At 40.7% G+C, this 18,960-nt stretch overlaps 1 protein-coding gene and 1 long non-coding RNA gene across 4 annotated transcripts in view; one reads left to right on the top strand and one right to left on the bottom strand.

The window, feature by feature from the left end:
• Positions 1 to 11,832, top strand: part of LOC104947642 (sodium channel protein type 8 subunit alpha-like) — a 53,509-nt gene extending 41,677 nt beyond the window's left edge. For all 3 annotated transcript variants that reach the window (XM_010773693.1, XM_010773692.1, XM_010773695.1), the window contains exons 21-27: positions 420 to 542; positions 4,951 to 5,235; positions 5,590 to 5,643; positions 5,800 to 5,937; positions 6,035 to 6,139; positions 6,260 to 6,530; positions 6,628 to 11,832. In XM_010773693.1, the coding sequence (XP_010771995.1) occupies positions 420 to 542; positions 4,951 to 5,235; positions 5,590 to 5,643; positions 5,800 to 5,937; positions 6,035 to 6,139; positions 6,260 to 6,530; positions 6,628 to 7,787 (2,136 nt within the window). In that variant the 3' untranslated portion in view covers positions 7,788 to 11,832. The remainder of the gene's footprint in view (positions 1 to 419; positions 543 to 4,950; positions 5,236 to 5,589; positions 5,644 to 5,799; positions 5,938 to 6,034; positions 6,140 to 6,259; positions 6,531 to 6,627) is intronic.
• A 2,664-nt stretch (positions 11,833 to 14,496) lies between these two features.
• Positions 14,497 to 16,294, bottom strand: LOC104947640 (uncharacterized). The gene is made up of 3 exons (XR_798587.1): positions 16,197 to 16,294; positions 15,719 to 15,874; positions 14,497 to 15,505 (listed from the first exon to the last, which is right to left on the bottom strand). It is a non-coding gene; the product is annotated as an uncharacterized lncRNA (long non-coding RNA).
• Positions 16,295 to 18,960: the final 2,666 nt, after the last annotated feature.

Raw genomic sequence — 18,960 nt, 5'->3', positions numbered from 1 at the left:
GCTCTCCCTTTCCCTTTGCTTGTATCTCTACTAAATCGTGTAGCACTCTGTTCTGCCTAATTTATCCTCTATTTGAGTCTTATGTCTCTATCTTCTCTCTTTCTCTCTCAACTTCACATTTCTTTGCAGGTACAAAGGACTTTTCACATCTCGTCTACTGCCCCAAAATAACAGACAAACAATCGCTATGGTGCACTGCTACTAAAAATACTACGCACATAAGTCCTTTACTAAACCTTGACCTTCTTTCTCAGTGTATATACATGTATAAATGCAATATTATACATGTATATACATGGATAGATTTATGTGTGTATGTAAAGCAACTCTCCGCCTATGCCAGGGCCGTCTCTCTTCCCTAGTGAATATTCTCACTTCTAACAGTTTGGAACCTCTTTTGCTTCTCTGTTTTTGTTTAGGTGTCTATAGTCAGCCTTGTAGCTAATGCGCTGGGCTACTCCGATCTAGGGCCCATTAAATCACTCAGGACACTAAGGGCCTTGAGACCCCTCAGAGCCTTGTCACGTTTTGAAGGGATGAGGGTAAGATCCAAAGCTAAGCAGCTGATCCTTTCGCATGCCCATTCAACAGTTTAAAGCATGCTAGAACTGAACTAAAAACGAAAAGCTATGAGGACAAAAAACTCCAAAACATTTGGGGGATTTGTTTTCAAAACCAGGAAATGAAAACTAAGTAGCCACCTTTTCATGCGCAATCCTATCCTGTACCATGCCTTTGTTAGAGCGAAAGAACAAGTCATGATGCAGCTGGGAGAGTAAAGTAACCGTAAAGTTGTATAGTCAGCAGAACAACATGCATTTCAATTGAATTTCTTAAAAAACAAAACAAATTACCCAAAGAGCAACATAAATATTTTTTTCACAAAGCTGCCTCATCACATAAGTGATAACCTAGATATTTTTGATGACTTTGTTTCTTTTTGATTGGCCAAAGGGAATACAAAATTGATCAAAGCAAACCTACATGCCATTTCATAGACCATCAAATCAACATTTAGCTCTTCATCGGCCTGATTCTCAACCACTGCTTTCAATTTAGAACCCCCCACCTTCACCCATGCTCCCATAACCCCTTCCTTCCCTCCCGCCCTCCCTACCTGCCCTCCCCAGCTCACACCATCCCACAATGCATCTGGCATCGAGAACAACCAGCAGGAACCAGGAAGTTGTAGGACCCCAAAACCTCTGCCCAGCCTGTCACACCAAAACTCTGCATGCATTACAGAGCAGATTTACCTCTGGTTGTTTCAGCCTTCCCTTCCTAAAAAATCTGATTGGGTGTCTACGACTGGTGGTAGCGATGGGTTGCACCTGGTTGATGTCACCTGTAGTCCCCCCTCTATCTTTCTAACACTCCTGATCTTACTCTCTTACTACTCACTACTAAAGGACTGGCTACTTTTTTCTTCTAGTTTGATATTTTCCTCTTCAACGTAGCCTGACATGTTCAGCATCTACCCCACCCCACTCTCCCCCCCACCTCTTCCACACCCTCTAATCCCTCCACTACTCACTTCACCTCGCCCCGGATCAGCTGGGCAGGACCGCTGGAGGGTCACCACACTCTCCTGCTTGTCCAGGATCCTTTTTGCATCAGGGACTGAGAGAGAAAGCACACACTCAGTGTTGTGGCTTTGGGAGGAACATATTTGTTAAGCTTCTGCTAGCGTCAGCACTTAGGGTCGTACCATCTGACCGACGGGTCTGCTAACAGTCCATTCCGGTGGCAGAACAGTACATTTTTGTAAACATTGTCTTTATTAAATAGTTAATTTATAATAACATATTGTGCCTTCCCTCTGGAACGCAGGCAGAAGCTTAGCAAATATGCTAGGCTGCCATTTCACACAAGGCACTGCTGTCATGTCATGGCACCACATACCTGTTGCCTTCCTCTCCCACAGGAAGTGAAACTGGGAGGCAACAAGGGGCCCAGTATAACTCTGACTTTGAGTTCTGGGTTGATAGCTTGAGTAGCACTGCAGCGCTCGGACAACACTCTCAACCCTAGACAGACAATGTGTCGCCCCTTTTATAACGTCCCAAAAATGACAGACTAGCAGGAGGAGAAGGCCTGCAGTATTATAGTGGGTGGATCTATCTTACATTTTTTATTAATCTCATTCTCACACTCTAAAATGTGTTGCCGTTGCACATGAGCAGACATCAATTTGTGTAGGCCCTGGATAGGCTTTATGGATGCTGTCATTATTTTTTTCTTTGACATTTTATAGGTTTAATTATTAATTCTGGGATGGGAAATAGACCTCCTAATTATTTTTGTCATTTTTGGGGTGGAAATCATGCCAATGCCAGTGCCCATATAAATGACCCAAGTCACTGGGTGCATGTGGGCAGACAGGTGAGGGTGGCCCAGTCACACCAAGGGGAACAAACCAAGGACTTTGATCCTGCTGTATACATTTTTCACTATGATGTAAATGTTCATCAATTGAGTTACCATTTTGTTTGAAAAAGGAAAATTGAAGGTCAAACCAATACTCAAATGAATAGGGAAGTACATGAATGGAGAGATGACACCGTAAGAAAGACATTCTGGAGAGTTAGAACGATGAGAACTTTTATATCCCGCTGGTTGAGTATTACGGCACGACGCATCGCACACATTGCACTGCTTAACATGCAATGATTATGGGCTGCTCTGACTATACTTTGCTCCCTCGTTCTCTTGATGCTGCTTTGTAATCTGTAAATGCATTGTACAGGAATGGCAATATCTCTAGCCATCTTTAGCCCACTGTCATTAAATCCTCCTTGTCCTGAAGACCCTCCTGACGTTAAAGTTACACCAAACTACTTTTGAAAGGATTTTGATAGTTTTATCTTTGCCAGCAATTAAATGCACAAGTCGTCATGGGGCCTTTATATAAAACCTGTAAAGCCCAATATCTTTAATGGCTTGTGGCCAACACATAGTATATAGGAGGCGTGTGGTGCAGTGGATAGAGCGTTGGTGTTCGGATCAAGGGGGCACAGGTTCAAACCCCACTGCAGTCAGCATGTCGTTGTGTCCCTGGGCAAGACACTTCACCCCAAATCGCTCCTGTGTGGATTGCCCACAGTATTGAGTATGTAAGTAGCTTTGGATAAAAGCGTCTAACAAGTAACATGTAATGTAAATTCACAGCCATATTGTCCTTTGGATATTTGTCATTCGAACCATGTAAACATTCAAATGGCTCGTCAGACGCAAAAGCAAGCAAAGCTTTAACATTAATATATGTAGCAGCTATCTCTCTATCCACACATTTCTCTATTTATTGATTTATTGATTTGAGCGGATTTTGAGATTGCACAATGCCATGTAACACGCATGTACTATAACTGCCGATGCACATTATGCATTTTTGAAAGCCATTTTCCCTCTTTCGGAGAATGCTTTCCACACAGCATGGCCTAATTCTTTTGTTTAAACACAAAGTTTTTGAAAGCGGTTCAATTTGATCTCAGCTCGAGCAAAGAGTCATTCTCTCAGCCAGTGCATTGCGAAGGAAGAAGTGATTTTTAGGTCTCTAATTGTATTTGGAACATGATTCTAAAACCACTTTCTTTTAGCATTTTGCATCAGAAACATTATTTTACAGTGTGCACGCTGTACAGCACAAATTTAAGAATCACTGTCATCACGAGTCAGCCTGTGAAGGTTGTGCACACACTGAGAGAATCGTGCTCTGCAGCTCCTCCCTGTCTGTCTGATGAGGAGGGAATATGGCTCCATAAAACGAGTCTGTCAAAGACATGCATGCTCAGCTGTCTGCCTGAGAGCTGCTGATCGGCCTGCCTAGCACTGGTAGTGAGCGGCTCAATGTGTGCTGAGCTGTTTAAAAGCTATGATAAATCTACGGTAAATCATTGGATTGGATTGCTAGAAAAGTATAGCTCTTGGGATGGTGGTGGTAATTATTATACTTCAATTTATTTTATTTTACTGCTATAGCGTTAATATATTGTTTGGTTTAGTTATTGTAAACAATCAGTACGAATTCAGTATTGAATGTCTAAGGTTGGGGTGGTAAAAATTGACACTACATAATGGTATGGCAAACCCTTGTGATTCATTTATTTATGACATTTAGGCTTTACAAAGTACATTTGTAGAAACATCCACACATATATGTCCTCCAAATATTATAAACTGTAGTTATCACTATCATCTGCTCTCATAATTATTTCATGTTATTCTGTCAAAGACAAATTATAAAGAAGCATTTAACTTGGGTATGTATATACCTGAGTGTAGGCTTTATGTATATGTGTATATTTAAAAAAAATACTAGGATGAAATATGTGAACTGTAAGTTGCTATTATAATTAACATAACATTAACTCAATATATGTCTGTTTTTTATAAAGTATTTTAAGCAACTGTCATGCAAATGTGCTACAATACTCTTTAGTATAAAACACAGCACACTGCATATCAATGACATGTATTGCAATATAATACTACTATTCTACCATCCAGAAACATAAGAGTTTTCTGAGTTGTGGCTGTATTCATGAATACACAACATGCTCCCAAATTATTATGTTTTACATACAAAGTCTACAGGCTGTACATTTTACATCATAAACATTCTTAAAAAAAATGTTAATCATAATTTTTCTTGGTGGAAGTGTAAGTGTGTGTATGTGTGTGCTTGAGTGTCCCTTAAGCACTTCTAGCCGCATGCTTCGACAGATCAAAGAGCATCCCAGTGCTGTGCAGTGCTTTTTTTTCAACTACATTAAATCCTAATAGATTTTAAAATGCTACTCCTAACATCACCTTTAACAAAGGGTTGAACAGCTTAAAGTACTACTCAGTGTAACGCCATAACAGTATGTAGTGTCTTGTCGGAGGGGTTGAAAGAGATGCGTTTGATTCCTGGTTCTCATGTAATATCCTGTCTTCCCTGCTCTCGTCTAGGTGGTAGTCAACGCCTTGGTGGGTGCCATCCCTTCCATTATGAATGTGTTGCTGGTTTGCCTCATCTTTTGGCTGATTTTCAGTATCATGGGGGTCAACTTGTTTGCGGGCAAGTACTACTACTGTTGGAATCTTACAGCTGAGGAGTACTTTCCCGTCGACGTGGTCAACAACAAGACCCAGTGTGAGGCCCTCATTAGTCAAAACTCTTCCGAGGTCAGGTGGAGGAACGTCAAGATCAACTTTGACAATGTGGGTGCCGGATACCTCGCCCTGCTGCAAGTGGTGAGAGAGTCACTCCTCCTGGCTTCTCTCTCTTACCCCATTTCTTATTTCATGCTAACACACTTTCTTTTTTAAATGTTCCTATGCACTTTTCTGTCTTTTCTTTCTCTCCGCCTGAGTCTGTTGTTACTTTAAGTTCAGTTTGCGTTAACAGTACTCTGAGGCGTTCTGTCGTTGCTCATTTTCTATAGTGTGTTTTTTATTTCTCCATGCCCGCTTTCTTCATCTACTTGTTTCTTTTCATGCACAAGCTGTTCCACAGGACAGGCATCAGTTTCGGTTTGAGTTTTTTTTATTACAAAATACAATATTGGGTTTCTACATATATATTAATTCCTGTATCTCTTTTGAAAGGCCACATTCAAAGGTTGGATGGACATTATGTACGCGGCTGTGGATTCGAGAAATGTATGTTCATTGCTTTTTCAATAAATATGAATGCATATTTCTCTCTCTGTATGCCATACTTTTAACAAACTTTAAGGACGTTTTTGACATTCTTGCTGATCAAATCAGGCTTCTCATTGACTCAAGGAATTGAATAACATTGTGCCTCCTTCCAAGGTGGAAGACCAGCCCAGCTATGAAGTCAACATCTACATGTACATCTACTTCGTCGTTTTCATCATTTTTGGCTCCTTCTTCACCCTGAACCTCTTCATTGGTGTGATCATTGACAACTTCAACCAGCAGAAGAAAAAGATAAGACCCGTTCTGTTTTAACACCATTTTTTCTTTAGGAGTTCCCATTAAAGTGTCATGAATGTGATTATAACAAAACCTTTTTTTATCCCTTTACTTTGGAGGCCAGGATATATTCATGACAGAAGAACAGAAAAAATATTACAATGCCATGAAAAAACTTGGGTCCAAAAAGCCACAGAAACCTATTCCTCGACCACAGGTAAGTAAGGGTTTTCCTCTGAGTTATTCCTTTTGTGATCAGATTACTCAATGATGATGCTTTTGGTTGAATCTTCAGTTCATTTCACTTCATCCCTCTTTGTGTCCTATGTGCTTGTAGAACCCGGTCCAAGGCATGGTGTTTGACTTTGTGACACAGCAAGTCTTTGACATCTCCATCATGATCCTCATCTGCCTCAACATGGTCACCATGATGGTGGAAACTGACGATCAGTCCGATGAAACAGAGAATGTCCTCTACTGGGTCAACTTCATCTTTATTTTCGTCTTCACCACGGAGTTCCTGCTAAAGCTGTTTGCCCTTCGCCACTATTACTTCACCAATGGCTGGAATATCTTCGACGTGGTGGTTGTCATCCTGTCTATTGTTGGTGAGTAAGGAAGATGGAAGACGCAAAGCAATTCATAAGTACATTGAGAGTCTGTTGCATTCTCATGGTCATCTATTTCCCTCTTCTTTTCTCCCAGGTATGTTCCTGGCTGATATCATTGAGAAGTATTTTGTGTCACCGACCCTGTTCAGGGTGATCAGGTTGGCCCGTATCGGCCGTATCCTCCGTCTGATCAAAAGTGCTAAGGGTATTCGGACTTTGCTGTTTGCTCTGATGATGTCACTGCCGGCACTGTTCAACATTGGCCTACTGCTTTTTCTGGTCATGTTCATCTTCTCCATCTTCGGAATGTCCAACTTTGGCTACGTAAGACACGGAGCGGGAGTTGATGACTTGTACAACTTTGAGACTTTTGGCAACAGTATGATCATTCTGTTCATGATCACCACGTCAGCTGGATGGGACGGACTGCTGCTGCCGATCCTCAACTACCCACCAGACTGTGATCCACTTTTGGAGAACCCTGGTACATCCGTTAAGGGCGACTGTGGAAACCCCTCAGTGGGAATCTTCTTTTTTGTAATGTATATCATCATTTCTTTCCTGATTGTGGTCAACATGTACATTGCCATCATCCTGGAGAACTTCAGCGTAGCCACAGAGGAAAGTGCTGATCCGCTCAGTGAAGACGACTTTGAGACCTTCTACGAGATCTGGGAGAAGTTTGACCCCACTGCCTCGCAATTTATTACTTTTGCCAAGCTGGCTGACTTTGCCGACACACTTGAGCACCCACTTCGTGTGCCAAAGCCCAACGCTATAGAGCTAATTGCCATGGACCTGCCCATGGTGAGTGGCGATCGCATTCACTGCCTGGACATCCTGTTTGCCTTCACAAAGCGAGTGCTGGGTGACAGTGGAGAGTTGGACATGCTGAGGCAACAGATGGAGGAGCGTTTTGTGGCAGCCAACCCCTCGAAGGTGTCGTATGAACCCATCACCACCACGCTTCGCCGCAAACAGGAGGATGTCTCTGCCAGAATTATCCAGAATGCCTACCGCATCCACCTCATCCGGCGAGGTATCATCTTCAAGCGCCGTACTTTTTCTAACAATAAGTATGAGAATGGAGGGACCAACCAAGAGAAGAAGGAGAGCACACCATCTACTGCCTCTCTGCCTTCCTACGACAGCGTGACCAAACCTGACAAGGAGAAGCAGGACGAAAACAAGGAGGAGTGGGCCAGAAAAGAGAAGGACAAAAACCAAAAAGATGAGTGGGAATCTAAGTGTTAGGGTTCAGTGACTCTCAAAGTCCATTAAACACACCAAGACGAGATTCTGAGCCCAGACTCAACAAATGTAGAAAAAGGGATCATTTGCTAGTAAGAAAAAAAAAACGTTTACAGACTGAATACTGCCGAGGCAATGTGGTTTCTTATGTCGTCATAGACAGCTGAACCAAACACAATCAGTTTACCACAAAACTTTGCTGCATAGTGACCAAGTTCATAGAAATGAGCAACAAACACAAAATGACTTGCAGTGTGCTGGCCGATCACACTCACCTTTTGGGACCAACTGCCACGGCACAGATATGTCTGCTAGATTATCGAAGAATTGCAAATTCCCTGCCACCACCTGAGTGTGGACCCCCGCAGCAACGCTCCAATGCTACGGGACCGGATACAGATCCAACTAGAACTGTGTTGGCAGTCTAAAGGAGGCTCTGTAAACCAGTGTTTCTCATCTTTACCAAGAAGAAAACAATTATCATCCTAGAAAATTCAGCTAGGAAGGAAACACTAGCGAGAGTGGGGGAAACCCAGAAATGTAGACAAAGATTTTGTTTTTGTTTGTATGTGCTGAGTGAACTTGCATCTTAACATTATTTGAGCAGCAAAAAAAAAACAACATTAAGCCCATGTCACTCGTCTTTTCATCTCCTGTTTGTTATACTGACATTGAAAAATAAATGTTCTACATGGGCTTTCACACTGACTGGGTAGGGGGTTATTAGTCATTGTTTTGACTTGAGCTGAAGGAGCCTTGCTCAGGCCGAGTTCCAGATGATTAATAATTATTGTGCTCGTTAAATGCATAGAAATGACTTGCATGAAGGTATGTTTTGATCAGGAATCATGCATGAGTAATCATAGTCCACAAGACACAAATTCTCAGACCACTGCAGTGGCTAGACTTTAGTTTAAGGATGTCCACTGGGGAATTGATTATAACTTAAAAATTAGGATTTGGGATATAAAATATTGGGGGAATGATAGTCATACATTCCTGCCCTTCATTATTTTTTCTTTAATACGTGATAGATATTTACTTCAGCCCTTGATTAACAGTTCAGGTGAATGAAGAATGTAAGCCCTCAGAGGCAAAGTCTCAGTGAGATCTGCCAACAACACAAACTAGAAAATAGTTTTTTTTGCTGCTCTGAATTTTAGTAGTGTTGAAAATGTGAATATGAGGAAGCAGATAATCCTCCCGATGAGGATGCACAGATTTGGAGAGCCATGCCAGTTTCCCTGAACCAACTCTGGGGCTAACATCTTTTTGTTTACTTACATCCATCATACAGTCACTCTCCTACTTACCTGTGGTCCCTGTTACGGCAATGAGAGCAGGTGAATGTCACGCCAAGGAATCCATAGCTGGCACCAGAAAGGGTCTGGTGCTCAAGTGTCAAAAGGTATTCCCTCTACTGCTGTAGTTCCAGAAGTAGGGACAGAAATATGGTTTTATTTTTTATTTCCCCTTTCGATACTGTTTTAATTGTTTTTTTTGGGCTAGTGAAAACTGAAAAACACATTTTGATAGATACATGTAAATTGGACAGTAATCTTACTGTTTCCTTCATTTCAAGTTCCTATTTTGTACTCTGTCGGACCCACATCAGAATTTTGTGGGATGTTTTAGGTAATGCTTTTCGGACAATTTGAGTTGCCAGCTTTAGATAAAAAAAAAGCCTTGAAGTCCTTCTCTGATGTCCTTGTGATGCAATCATTCTCAGAAAAAGGATTTGATCAGTGCGAGTAACACTGACCATCTGAAACAGCAGAGTGAGCAGAGAATTGTCACAAGGACAAGCCTTGTCGTGCCTAGCATGAATGGAAGGTGGTTTGGACTGTAGAATTAAATGGAATTTGTCTGATATTTCAGGGAGGTGGATGAGTGATAAATAACACAAACTTGGACCAATACATAAGTAGAGCCCCTCACTTCAGGGTTTTGGACAGACTGCCATGAGGACAAGAGAGAAATGGAAGAGCTGAAGAAGTGAATATTGTTTGGTCTGAGTCAGAGTGCTGAAAGTCCCATGTTTGTCAGTGTATCATTGTGCTTTTGTGGGACCTCTTAAACACTGTGTGGTGTTGGACCCAGGCTCGCACCATCTTTTCACATACCTGCAGGCTTTTAAAGTACTATAACCCGCTTCAAAAACAACTAGCCAGAGATGGAGGTAGTAAAGCGAACACTCGCCAAGATTTAACATCAGCAGGCCTCACATCAACGCAGCTTTGTTGTATAATGAGCTTGTGGGTGTTTTTCATAAAAATAAAACCTGAGGCTTTGTCAAGTGGTAGACAAGACACAACTGCCTACTTAGGTGTTCCTGCCATTTATTTTCTACACAGGAGTGATGGTCCTATTTATAATTGGATGACTGGACATACATCTGGCATCCTTTGTCACACCACTAATGCCATTTGGTGTGTTTAACACTGCCTGTACCTGAACCCCCTGTCTGTAACAATAACTGAAGTCTGTTTACAATATGAGGTCTCCAAATCAGTTTGGCTGCTGCACACTGAAACCAAATACATTCCCAATGAGAACCACACGAGAAGTGAGTAATGTCATCCAATGTATCCACGTTCATCTTTGATGTAATGTTTTAGAATGATACATTCACACTTGAAAAAAACAAGAAAAAAAACAAGCAAAAAACAAAAACAAATAAAACACAAAAACCTATTATGTACAGTGCAGGCTATGATGTAAATGGCACAATCGCTGAAAAGAACAAACTTTTTGAGCGAAACTATAAATATTGTATTATATTATTTTATTTTATCGGCATGCTTTGTTGTGTTTTTTGTAAATATGGAATAAAAAAAAATATTACTACTAATAATCAAAAAATGAATAATAACAATAATATAGAATGGCTTCCAGCTATGCCCTTTGTCACATTTGTTACCTTTTTGGATTTTTTGAGAAACTTTTCACTTTGTTGACGGAAATTGAATGAAATATAGATATTATATAATACAAAAGATATATACATGTATACATATATGTCTATATGTAGATACATAAAACAGAAGAACACTGTCACATTTGATTTATGTGCAACACGTTCAGTGGATGTCTAAAAACTGGTTGTTTCCAGCACCCTTCTATGTTGGGGGATAGCTCATGTGCGATGTTACTGGAGCTGCTTGCCATGGATTGTAGCCTGATCATGATGAAAGGATAATGTTACCAGCACATTTCTCACTTACTGTCATATCTCTCCCTTTCACCGAGTATACAGGACACACCCACAGTCACAGACACTAAAACACACACAGGTGACTCCTTACTGCCAACCAATGTTACCAGTGATCTCCCTGAGACGGTACCTACACCCAGGGCCTTTTCCCATACCCACACATCAGTGCCATTACAGGTCAACATGCATACAACCATGTACTTGCTTCTCATCCTCAAATGTATTTTTGTTGAATGGTTTGTTTCTAATGTTCCACTCAATGGCATGTGCCTTTTTCTGCTTTTTCTGCAAATTTGGATGTCAATTACACACTGAAAAAAAAAAGAAACGGTCCAAACTGTGGAGGGTGGAGGTTTGGGGGTGAGCACAACATTTATCAGGGATGTCGAGTCAGAACTACTGCCGGAGGATCATCCTGAGACAACCCACTTCATCTTAATATTCAACAGTTTGTGATGTTAACAGAAAACAGCTAAATGTCCTGTTCTTAGTGCTATGTGTGTCACCCACTTGGCTTGTGAAAAAGCAGCTTGCCTTCTATATTTCCGTTTTATTTCTTCAATGTTTCTGTTTCCATCTGAAATTTATTTTTGTATCAATATTTGACAATATTCTTTTTTAGCATGGTTTATTATGGGCGTTTTTTTTTCTTTTTGCTGAAATTTTTTTAAGTGCTTTTCAAACTGTTGTTATCATTTGACACCGTGATAAAGGAGGATATACAGTACTGATCGTGTGTTGCACAACCACTTGGACTCATGGTAAGAATATATGAAAGATTGTCTTCATTTGAGTACGAACCTTTTTATTACCAATAAAGCAGCCTTCCAGTTACGAATCGTGTGTTGGTTTTCCATTCTCCTTCAGGCTCTTTTCAGATTAATTGTGTCCACTTTAAGTAATGGTCACCATTTTGTGCAGATTATTTAACTTTTGTGGTGATTTATGAGGACCCAAGTGGATTACAAAACATCCTGTGAAAGGGAGCTGAGTGGTGCTGTGGTAACGGGGTCATGAAAGGCAGCCTTTTAAGTGTAATGGACTTATTGAATTTGTTAAGAGCGCTGTGTTAACATCCCACTCACAGGCAGAAGATGGACTATAGCTCCATTTGTATGCAGCCCATCTGTACCGTGATGCTCTTGTTTGTGGTCCACCATAAAGTAAATAGCCTAGAGGTATGATATTACATTCATTGCCCTCGTAACCTCAAAACCTCACCAGATCAGGGCTGAGATGTTGGGGAATATTGATCTGTTATTGCTTCTCAGGGAGGAGAAGGGTAAGAAACCCTTTTTGGAGAGTGGGTGGAATTGTAATGTAAATGATGCATCGAGTTTTCACCAAACCCTGAATTGATGGCAAATTCTCCATGGACTACCCTTCCTTTCTCTCCTCCCTTTCCCTTTGGTCCAATTACAAAATGCTGCCTCCTTTCCTTCCCTCAAGTCACGTGGAGTCTTTTCGACTTCCCCTCCTCCCCCGCCTTTCCTCCGTCCCCCTGGATTTTTAGTATGATATTTTCAACTGTCCCTCTCCGTTATCTATCATCTACACATGTTGGCAATGGGAACATGCGCCTTATTGACAATCGACCCCCTCCAACTCGTGTCACTGCCTGCCATACTCCAGGATTTGAGAGTGCAGTGGGGTGGGGTGGCGAGGAGAGGAGAGGAGAGAGAGAATCGGGAAGGGAGGGGGGAGGTAAGGAAAAGAGAAGGCGAAGGGAGGTGGTGGTGCACTGCAGTGCAGATAAATTAATGCAGCAGTCGAGGCTGAGTCAGCAGCACCCTCCCAGTTTGGCCCAGTGCCTCCATCACTTTTAGCCCATGCACGGCTCCCTAAACTGCTCCTACACCCATACAAAAAATCCCACCAAAAAAAGGCATTTAATCCCAAAATTAGGCTCGTTTACGACGAGGTAAAGAGCCGACGGGAGCAGGTGCGCTGAAGAGAAGCTGTTCGCCTCGGTGCTGGAGGTGGAGCCGGGAACAGCGAACATCCTCTGCCCGGCTCTGAGGCTCCTCGTCTGGGGTCGGATGATAAGATGACAGCGCTGTTTGTCGTGAAGCTAAACACAGCCATACAATTTGTTTTTAGTGTGAGGAGCAGCTCGACCTAATTCTAATAGCCACACCTACACTCCCCCTCAGCTCGCCTTGCTCTCATCCCCCGCCCTTCCTCTGAAGCATGTTGCCACATAGCATGTGGTGGTTTCTCTGTGGGTAGATGTGAACGTGACTAAATATAACAATTAAACGTGTCACAGTATTTCCTTTGACAGGATTAGCCTCTTTTAAGGAGAGGCTTTGGCTTGTTATACGCGATATTAAACACTGAATATTATCATGTAGCCTATTACTAATGATAGTGATACATCATTGACACTGTCCATCCCAATTGCAATCAAATGCTGGGAAACCTTTTGCAGCAATCTTGCTGGTAAATGTCAGACAGGCGGTAAGTGCAAGTAGCCAGCAGTAAAAGGGGGTTTTCCTACTAGGCTATATGATCCCATGTCAACCCTTGACTGAGATCAGAGGGTTGTGTGCTGTGCTTCCAGTGTTCGAATTACCCATTTGCTTTCGGGGGAGCATTTATTTGGCAATCATAAGGCAGACCTGAAAGATGTAGCCTATATGTTTCCTGCATTAGATCCACATTGATTGCCAATATGCCAATCTTGTTTGTTGTGCCTGGCTCTTAAGGTGCTTATAAATCTTTTCCCGCAGGTTATTCTGTTGATCACTGCTGACTTTTCCCTGAATCCATTCTTGTGAAAGGTGCATGCACTCAGGTGGATTTTTTTGCGAGCGGCAGGGAGATCAATATACTTTTTGCCTCTTTGCAAATCTCACATCCACATTTGCTGGGTCATTCCAGAATTGGAGGACAATTTAGACAGCAACATTTTTGAAAAATGAACCTTTTATTTTATAATTTTTTTTAATGTATTTAGGAAAAACAGATGATAAACCATTAAAAAAAGTGATTTGCCCAGCTAAGGCATCAAATGTATATTTTCCAATGAAAAATTACCCCTGTTACTCTTAATTATAGTTACAGGGTTGAAAGTAACAGGGTTGAAAATCAATTCACACTTTAACCTCAGGAATTATCGCTAGATGCAGTAATGCTACTTTCAAGGCAAGGACATAGCGTAGAGTGCAGTGCCGCCACGTACAGATGCCAACACCCAGAAATAGTCACAAATATAAAACAAATATTCAGAAACTGTAATGAACAGGGACTATTATTTATTTCAACAAACTTTTATTTACAGAAACTCAGCATTTCTAATCTGTGTGACACAAATATGCACGATTTTTTTGGGCTCCCCCTATTTATTTCAAAGTCGGCCTTCACGGGAGCTCCCTCCCTCCCCTCCCTCTTCGGGGGAGCTCCCCCCATTTCGAACAGTGCTTTCCTCCCTCCCTCCCCCTCTTCCCCAGGTCTCCCTTTCTCCCCAGAGAGTCAGACTGAGGAGGGAGGATGGAGCCCAAAGAGGGAGCTCTCCATCATGGCTATATGGCCAGAAGCCAAGAGCCAACACAGCTTCACCCCCATACATTACATTCCTCAATGAGGCAGACATAACTAACCTCCCACCAATCCATTACCAGCACACACATATACATAACAAATCCCAAGCAGTTACAACAGTTTCTCTCCACCTATCTAAAATACACCTGCCCTACTATCCAATACAATGTTAACTCTGTTACTTACTATATTTTTCTGACAGCCTAATTGCATAACCTCATTGTGCAACAATGTAAATGTGTGTGAACAAAGTGCACGCTATATACAGCATCCACTGTAAAAGCAAACAAAGCAGATGCATGCCTTCACACCACAGTCTATGCTTCACACCCATTGCCTTTATCAGCCTGCATTGAGAGATGTTTGGCTGCTTGTTTTATTCTGATTTGCTGAACAACAGCACCCACGCCTGGTCATCCCTGTGCATGCATCAAATGTGCCATCACTACTGCCTTGTCTATTCATTCATTCGGTACTAAGCTATTAAAAAGACAGTACTTATAATCAATGTCAATATAAAAACACATTATTTAACCTTTTAATTATTGTCATTGTGTGCATCACAACGGCATACAGGTAAAAGCCACAATGCATTCAGAAAAAAAGTTTGAAAAAAGTTTAAAAATCAAAAGTGGCAAAAACAGAATCAGTGGTCAGTATTTCAACATGATTACAATTGAAAAAACATTAAGTCGGTCGACGTGTATTTCAAAACAAAAAGTATTCATATAAAAAACACATTACATTTTTTTCTTCAACATTTGGAAACAGCAATGTGCGAAATGCACCTTTAATTAAAAAATATATATAGCATAAATAAACTCACAACAATATTCTATGTTGGTGCAGAGGATTCATCTTCTTTCATGCAGCTGGATGACGTAAAGCAGTATCAAGCATACTGCAAATGTAATCTGAGCTGTATTAGACTTCTGCTGCAAGGCCGAGCAGTTCATTATGGCAGCTGTAAGTAAAATATAAGGAGTTGAAGTCGAGGTTACATCCAAAAAAATAATAATTACACAACCTGTGAACCGTTTTTGGATCCAAAATTATAATAATATCTTTAATCAGTCCACACAACTGGTACAAGAGGGATTATTTTACTCTTATCACATCTCAATGATTTAAAACAGTTTTAAAGTATATTTTGGTTTAAATGTTTCTTTCAGCTCACCATTGTTGTTTGGTGCTGCTCAGCCATTCTACAAAATTTTTCGCTTTCATTTTATCAAGGTATTGGGTCAAGTCGCTGCCGAATGTCCCATCTGAATGCCTTTTGAAGTTCCGGATGATGAGATTTTCTCCTTTTTCCATCCGATATGAATGCCATCTAAGAAAAGTGGTGTTGATTAAGGGATGTTTTTTTACTTACAGTCAATTTCAATGCTAAACATCATGTTACATTTTTCAAATACACTAGCTTTCACAACAGACATGAAATGTATCTAGACTGTGCTGCATCTAACGATTATGTTTTATATATATAAATATATTTAATCTGCTGATGTTTTCTTTATCAATCTCTATAAATGACAACAATTTAATTACATTGTTTTAGATTTTTCTGTAAAATGTACTACAAAAATGTATACATTTATCAAACTGCTGCTAAAAGTCTGAAAATGCCACACAGAAAGAGACTGAATACACACCTCGACATTCTTTTTTTGTCGACAACCATCTCATCAGTGCTCGGACAGAGAAACAGGACCAGCACACACAACACTTGAAGGCTCATCCTCAGGTCGCCTGGTAAACACATGACTAAGAGCTTAAACACACAGTTTATCCTGCTAAATAAGTTCATTTATAAAACCCAAGAAAATCAAAAACTCACCTTCGAGGGAATTTGATAATGTGTTCAACAAAGTACTGTCCTTGCTTGTCTCTAGAACATGCAGTGAAATAGTGATAAAGCCACAGAGAAGCCCCCCCTTGCCTTTAAACAACACCTTGAAGACACACACTTGAAGAGAGAACCAACGTTCAAGTTCTGATACCTGTCATTTTATAAAGGCAGCAGGTGTTCCAGGGACACATGTGATGACTGTTTTCCTCATTAAGGTGGTCTGGATCAGAGCATATCTGAACTATGATGACATGTGGCATGTCCCCTCAACAAAGTTCAAAGGTCAGAGCCCACTCACACCTCCAGAGAGTAGCAGGTGTGAAGAAATGTTGTTCCGGTGTATGACATCAATGATATGACTCCTAAACTGCATTATTCACTCCTCTAATATTTGAAAACCATTAAGTACATTTAGCTGTAGTCCCTTATGGACTCCATGCAAATATTTGGAGGAAAATTGAAGAAGCAGCAACGATACTCTCCAAAAGTTCTCTTATTATACAGCCATTGTTGGATGCGCAAGTGAAGGAGACAAAAGAGAAGAAAAAAAACATCAGCCTCTTCTCCTCCACATATATCCTCCACTACCTTTATCCATTCAATAGTCAAGGTTTTCTGCATTCGTAAAGTCCTCTGAGACAGAAATGACCGAAGTTGTTTTGCAACATATGACAACATCAAATTTAAACGAAACATTATATGCCCGGTCACCAAAGTAAGTTATTGCTTTGTTGATAATTGAGTCCTTCCAATATTGTCCACCATGATAAAGGACCATTATTAGCTCTTGAGCTTTGTTTGTTATCCCACAGACACTGTTGTGAACTAATCTATTTTGCAACACACCACAAGGACACATTTAACGTTAAGTATTTAAACATTAATTTACTTTGTTTCGTTTACTTTAGTTGTTGGAGAATGTCTTATTTCGTGAAATATGTGATTGCAATGACAATGCAAGCAAATATTGCTACAGCTAGCCAAGGAAGGACTATTTACTTCGCTAAACTTGCTACAGTGAGCTAAAGTTATAGTGATATAGAGTTAATGTTAGTTGAGCTACAGTCACAGAGTAATGCGGACTATCCCTTTAGGGAGAGCGCGGAGGGACATGGAAACTATGCAGGGCCGGCCCTAGACTTTTGGAGGCCCTAAGCGAGCTTTGGCTTGGGGGCCCCCCTCACTCTAGCGTGTTCTCACTACACACAACACGGAACCAACTTTTGTCTTGTGATGTTAGCATAATAATCACACATATTGTATAAATAAGCATGTAAACACAGTGTGGGGGGGGTAATTAAAGTTTAAAAGTCTAACAAATGCTACAACTACTGCCACAAACTAGATGAATGTGAAGTATTTTGCTAAAGGAGGATGAAAGCGTAATTAAGGAGCACTATTGGAGTGACTTTGATGGTTATTGGACTCAGGATTAATTCATTTGGATTGCCGCTGTATGGAGAAATTAAAGGTCGGCGGGGAAGTGGAAACAATTCACAAAGAGATTAAACTGTTTAAAACACACATGCTCAAAGTAAGCCGGATTTTGCCGATGTGTTTATGTGGATTCAAAAGTCGTAAATAATCTACAGAATGGAGGAGACCGATCAGATCGGAGCAACTGTGACAAATAATCCAACTGAAACCGGCATGGACAATGACAATGCTTTAAAAATGCGCTTATCCAGAAAAGCCCGGTTTGGACACTTTACGGGCAGAAGAAACATTTCTATTAAAGAAAGAATTATACATTTCTGTCTTTTGCCTTTAATAGCTACTAACTTGAATTGTTATTCAAATTAATTAATCAAATATTTTTTATATTTTATTGTAATGTAGAGACAAGGCCTTGTGACAATCATGTATTACTTTAAAAAAAAAAGAAAAAAAGTCAATTATGAAAACTATGACATCAGGACATCACTTATGCGACTCTGGGATTGGTAGTCTTTCTAGTTGCGTGTTTTTCATAATAGAGCTTTAGTGTCTCCCTTAGGAGAAATGTGTCTTGGGCATCGAGATAAACAAAATATTCAGGTCAATCAGTCATAGATACAGAACAGAGATCACATATCACATGGCAAAGAAACAAACATACAGGTACAGCACTTTCCCTATTGCACATACTCCCTATTGTATTCATACACAAATCAATATTGCACTTTCCCTATTGCACCTATGCATAGTGTCCGTCAAATTGCACATATCCCTATTTACACATAATGCACTTTCCCTATTTAACCTTCTCGATTGCACAAACTACACTGTAAACATTGCACCTCCCAACAACTCCTAACACAGCATAATCACAATTGTTTCTGACTGTTCAGCAACTTGATTGACAGCGCAACAAAGGAAAACTTATACCTTTTCTATCTATAGTTTGTTTAATCTATACCTTCTGTCTGAGGGCAGCAACTCAAAATCTCTATACAGGATGTGTTTGGGGTCGCATGTAATTTTACGGCCTTGCTTTCTCACCATCTCCTGAAGAGAGGATGGTGGAAGCATGCCAATTATTTTTCAAGCCCTTTTTATCAAGCTCTGGAGTTGTGATTTGAGACTGC

This window comes from Notothenia coriiceps, unplaced genomic scaffold, assembly GCF_000735185.1.
Source record: "Notothenia coriiceps isolate Sejong01 unplaced genomic scaffold, NC01 NC01_scaffold00012897, whole genome shotgun sequence".
Classification (NCBI taxonomy): Eukaryota; Metazoa; Chordata; class Actinopteri; order Perciformes; family Nototheniidae; genus Notothenia; species Notothenia coriiceps.
Note: the sequence above shows the minus strand (reverse complement) of the source record. Positions and strands in the feature narration are given on the sequence as shown.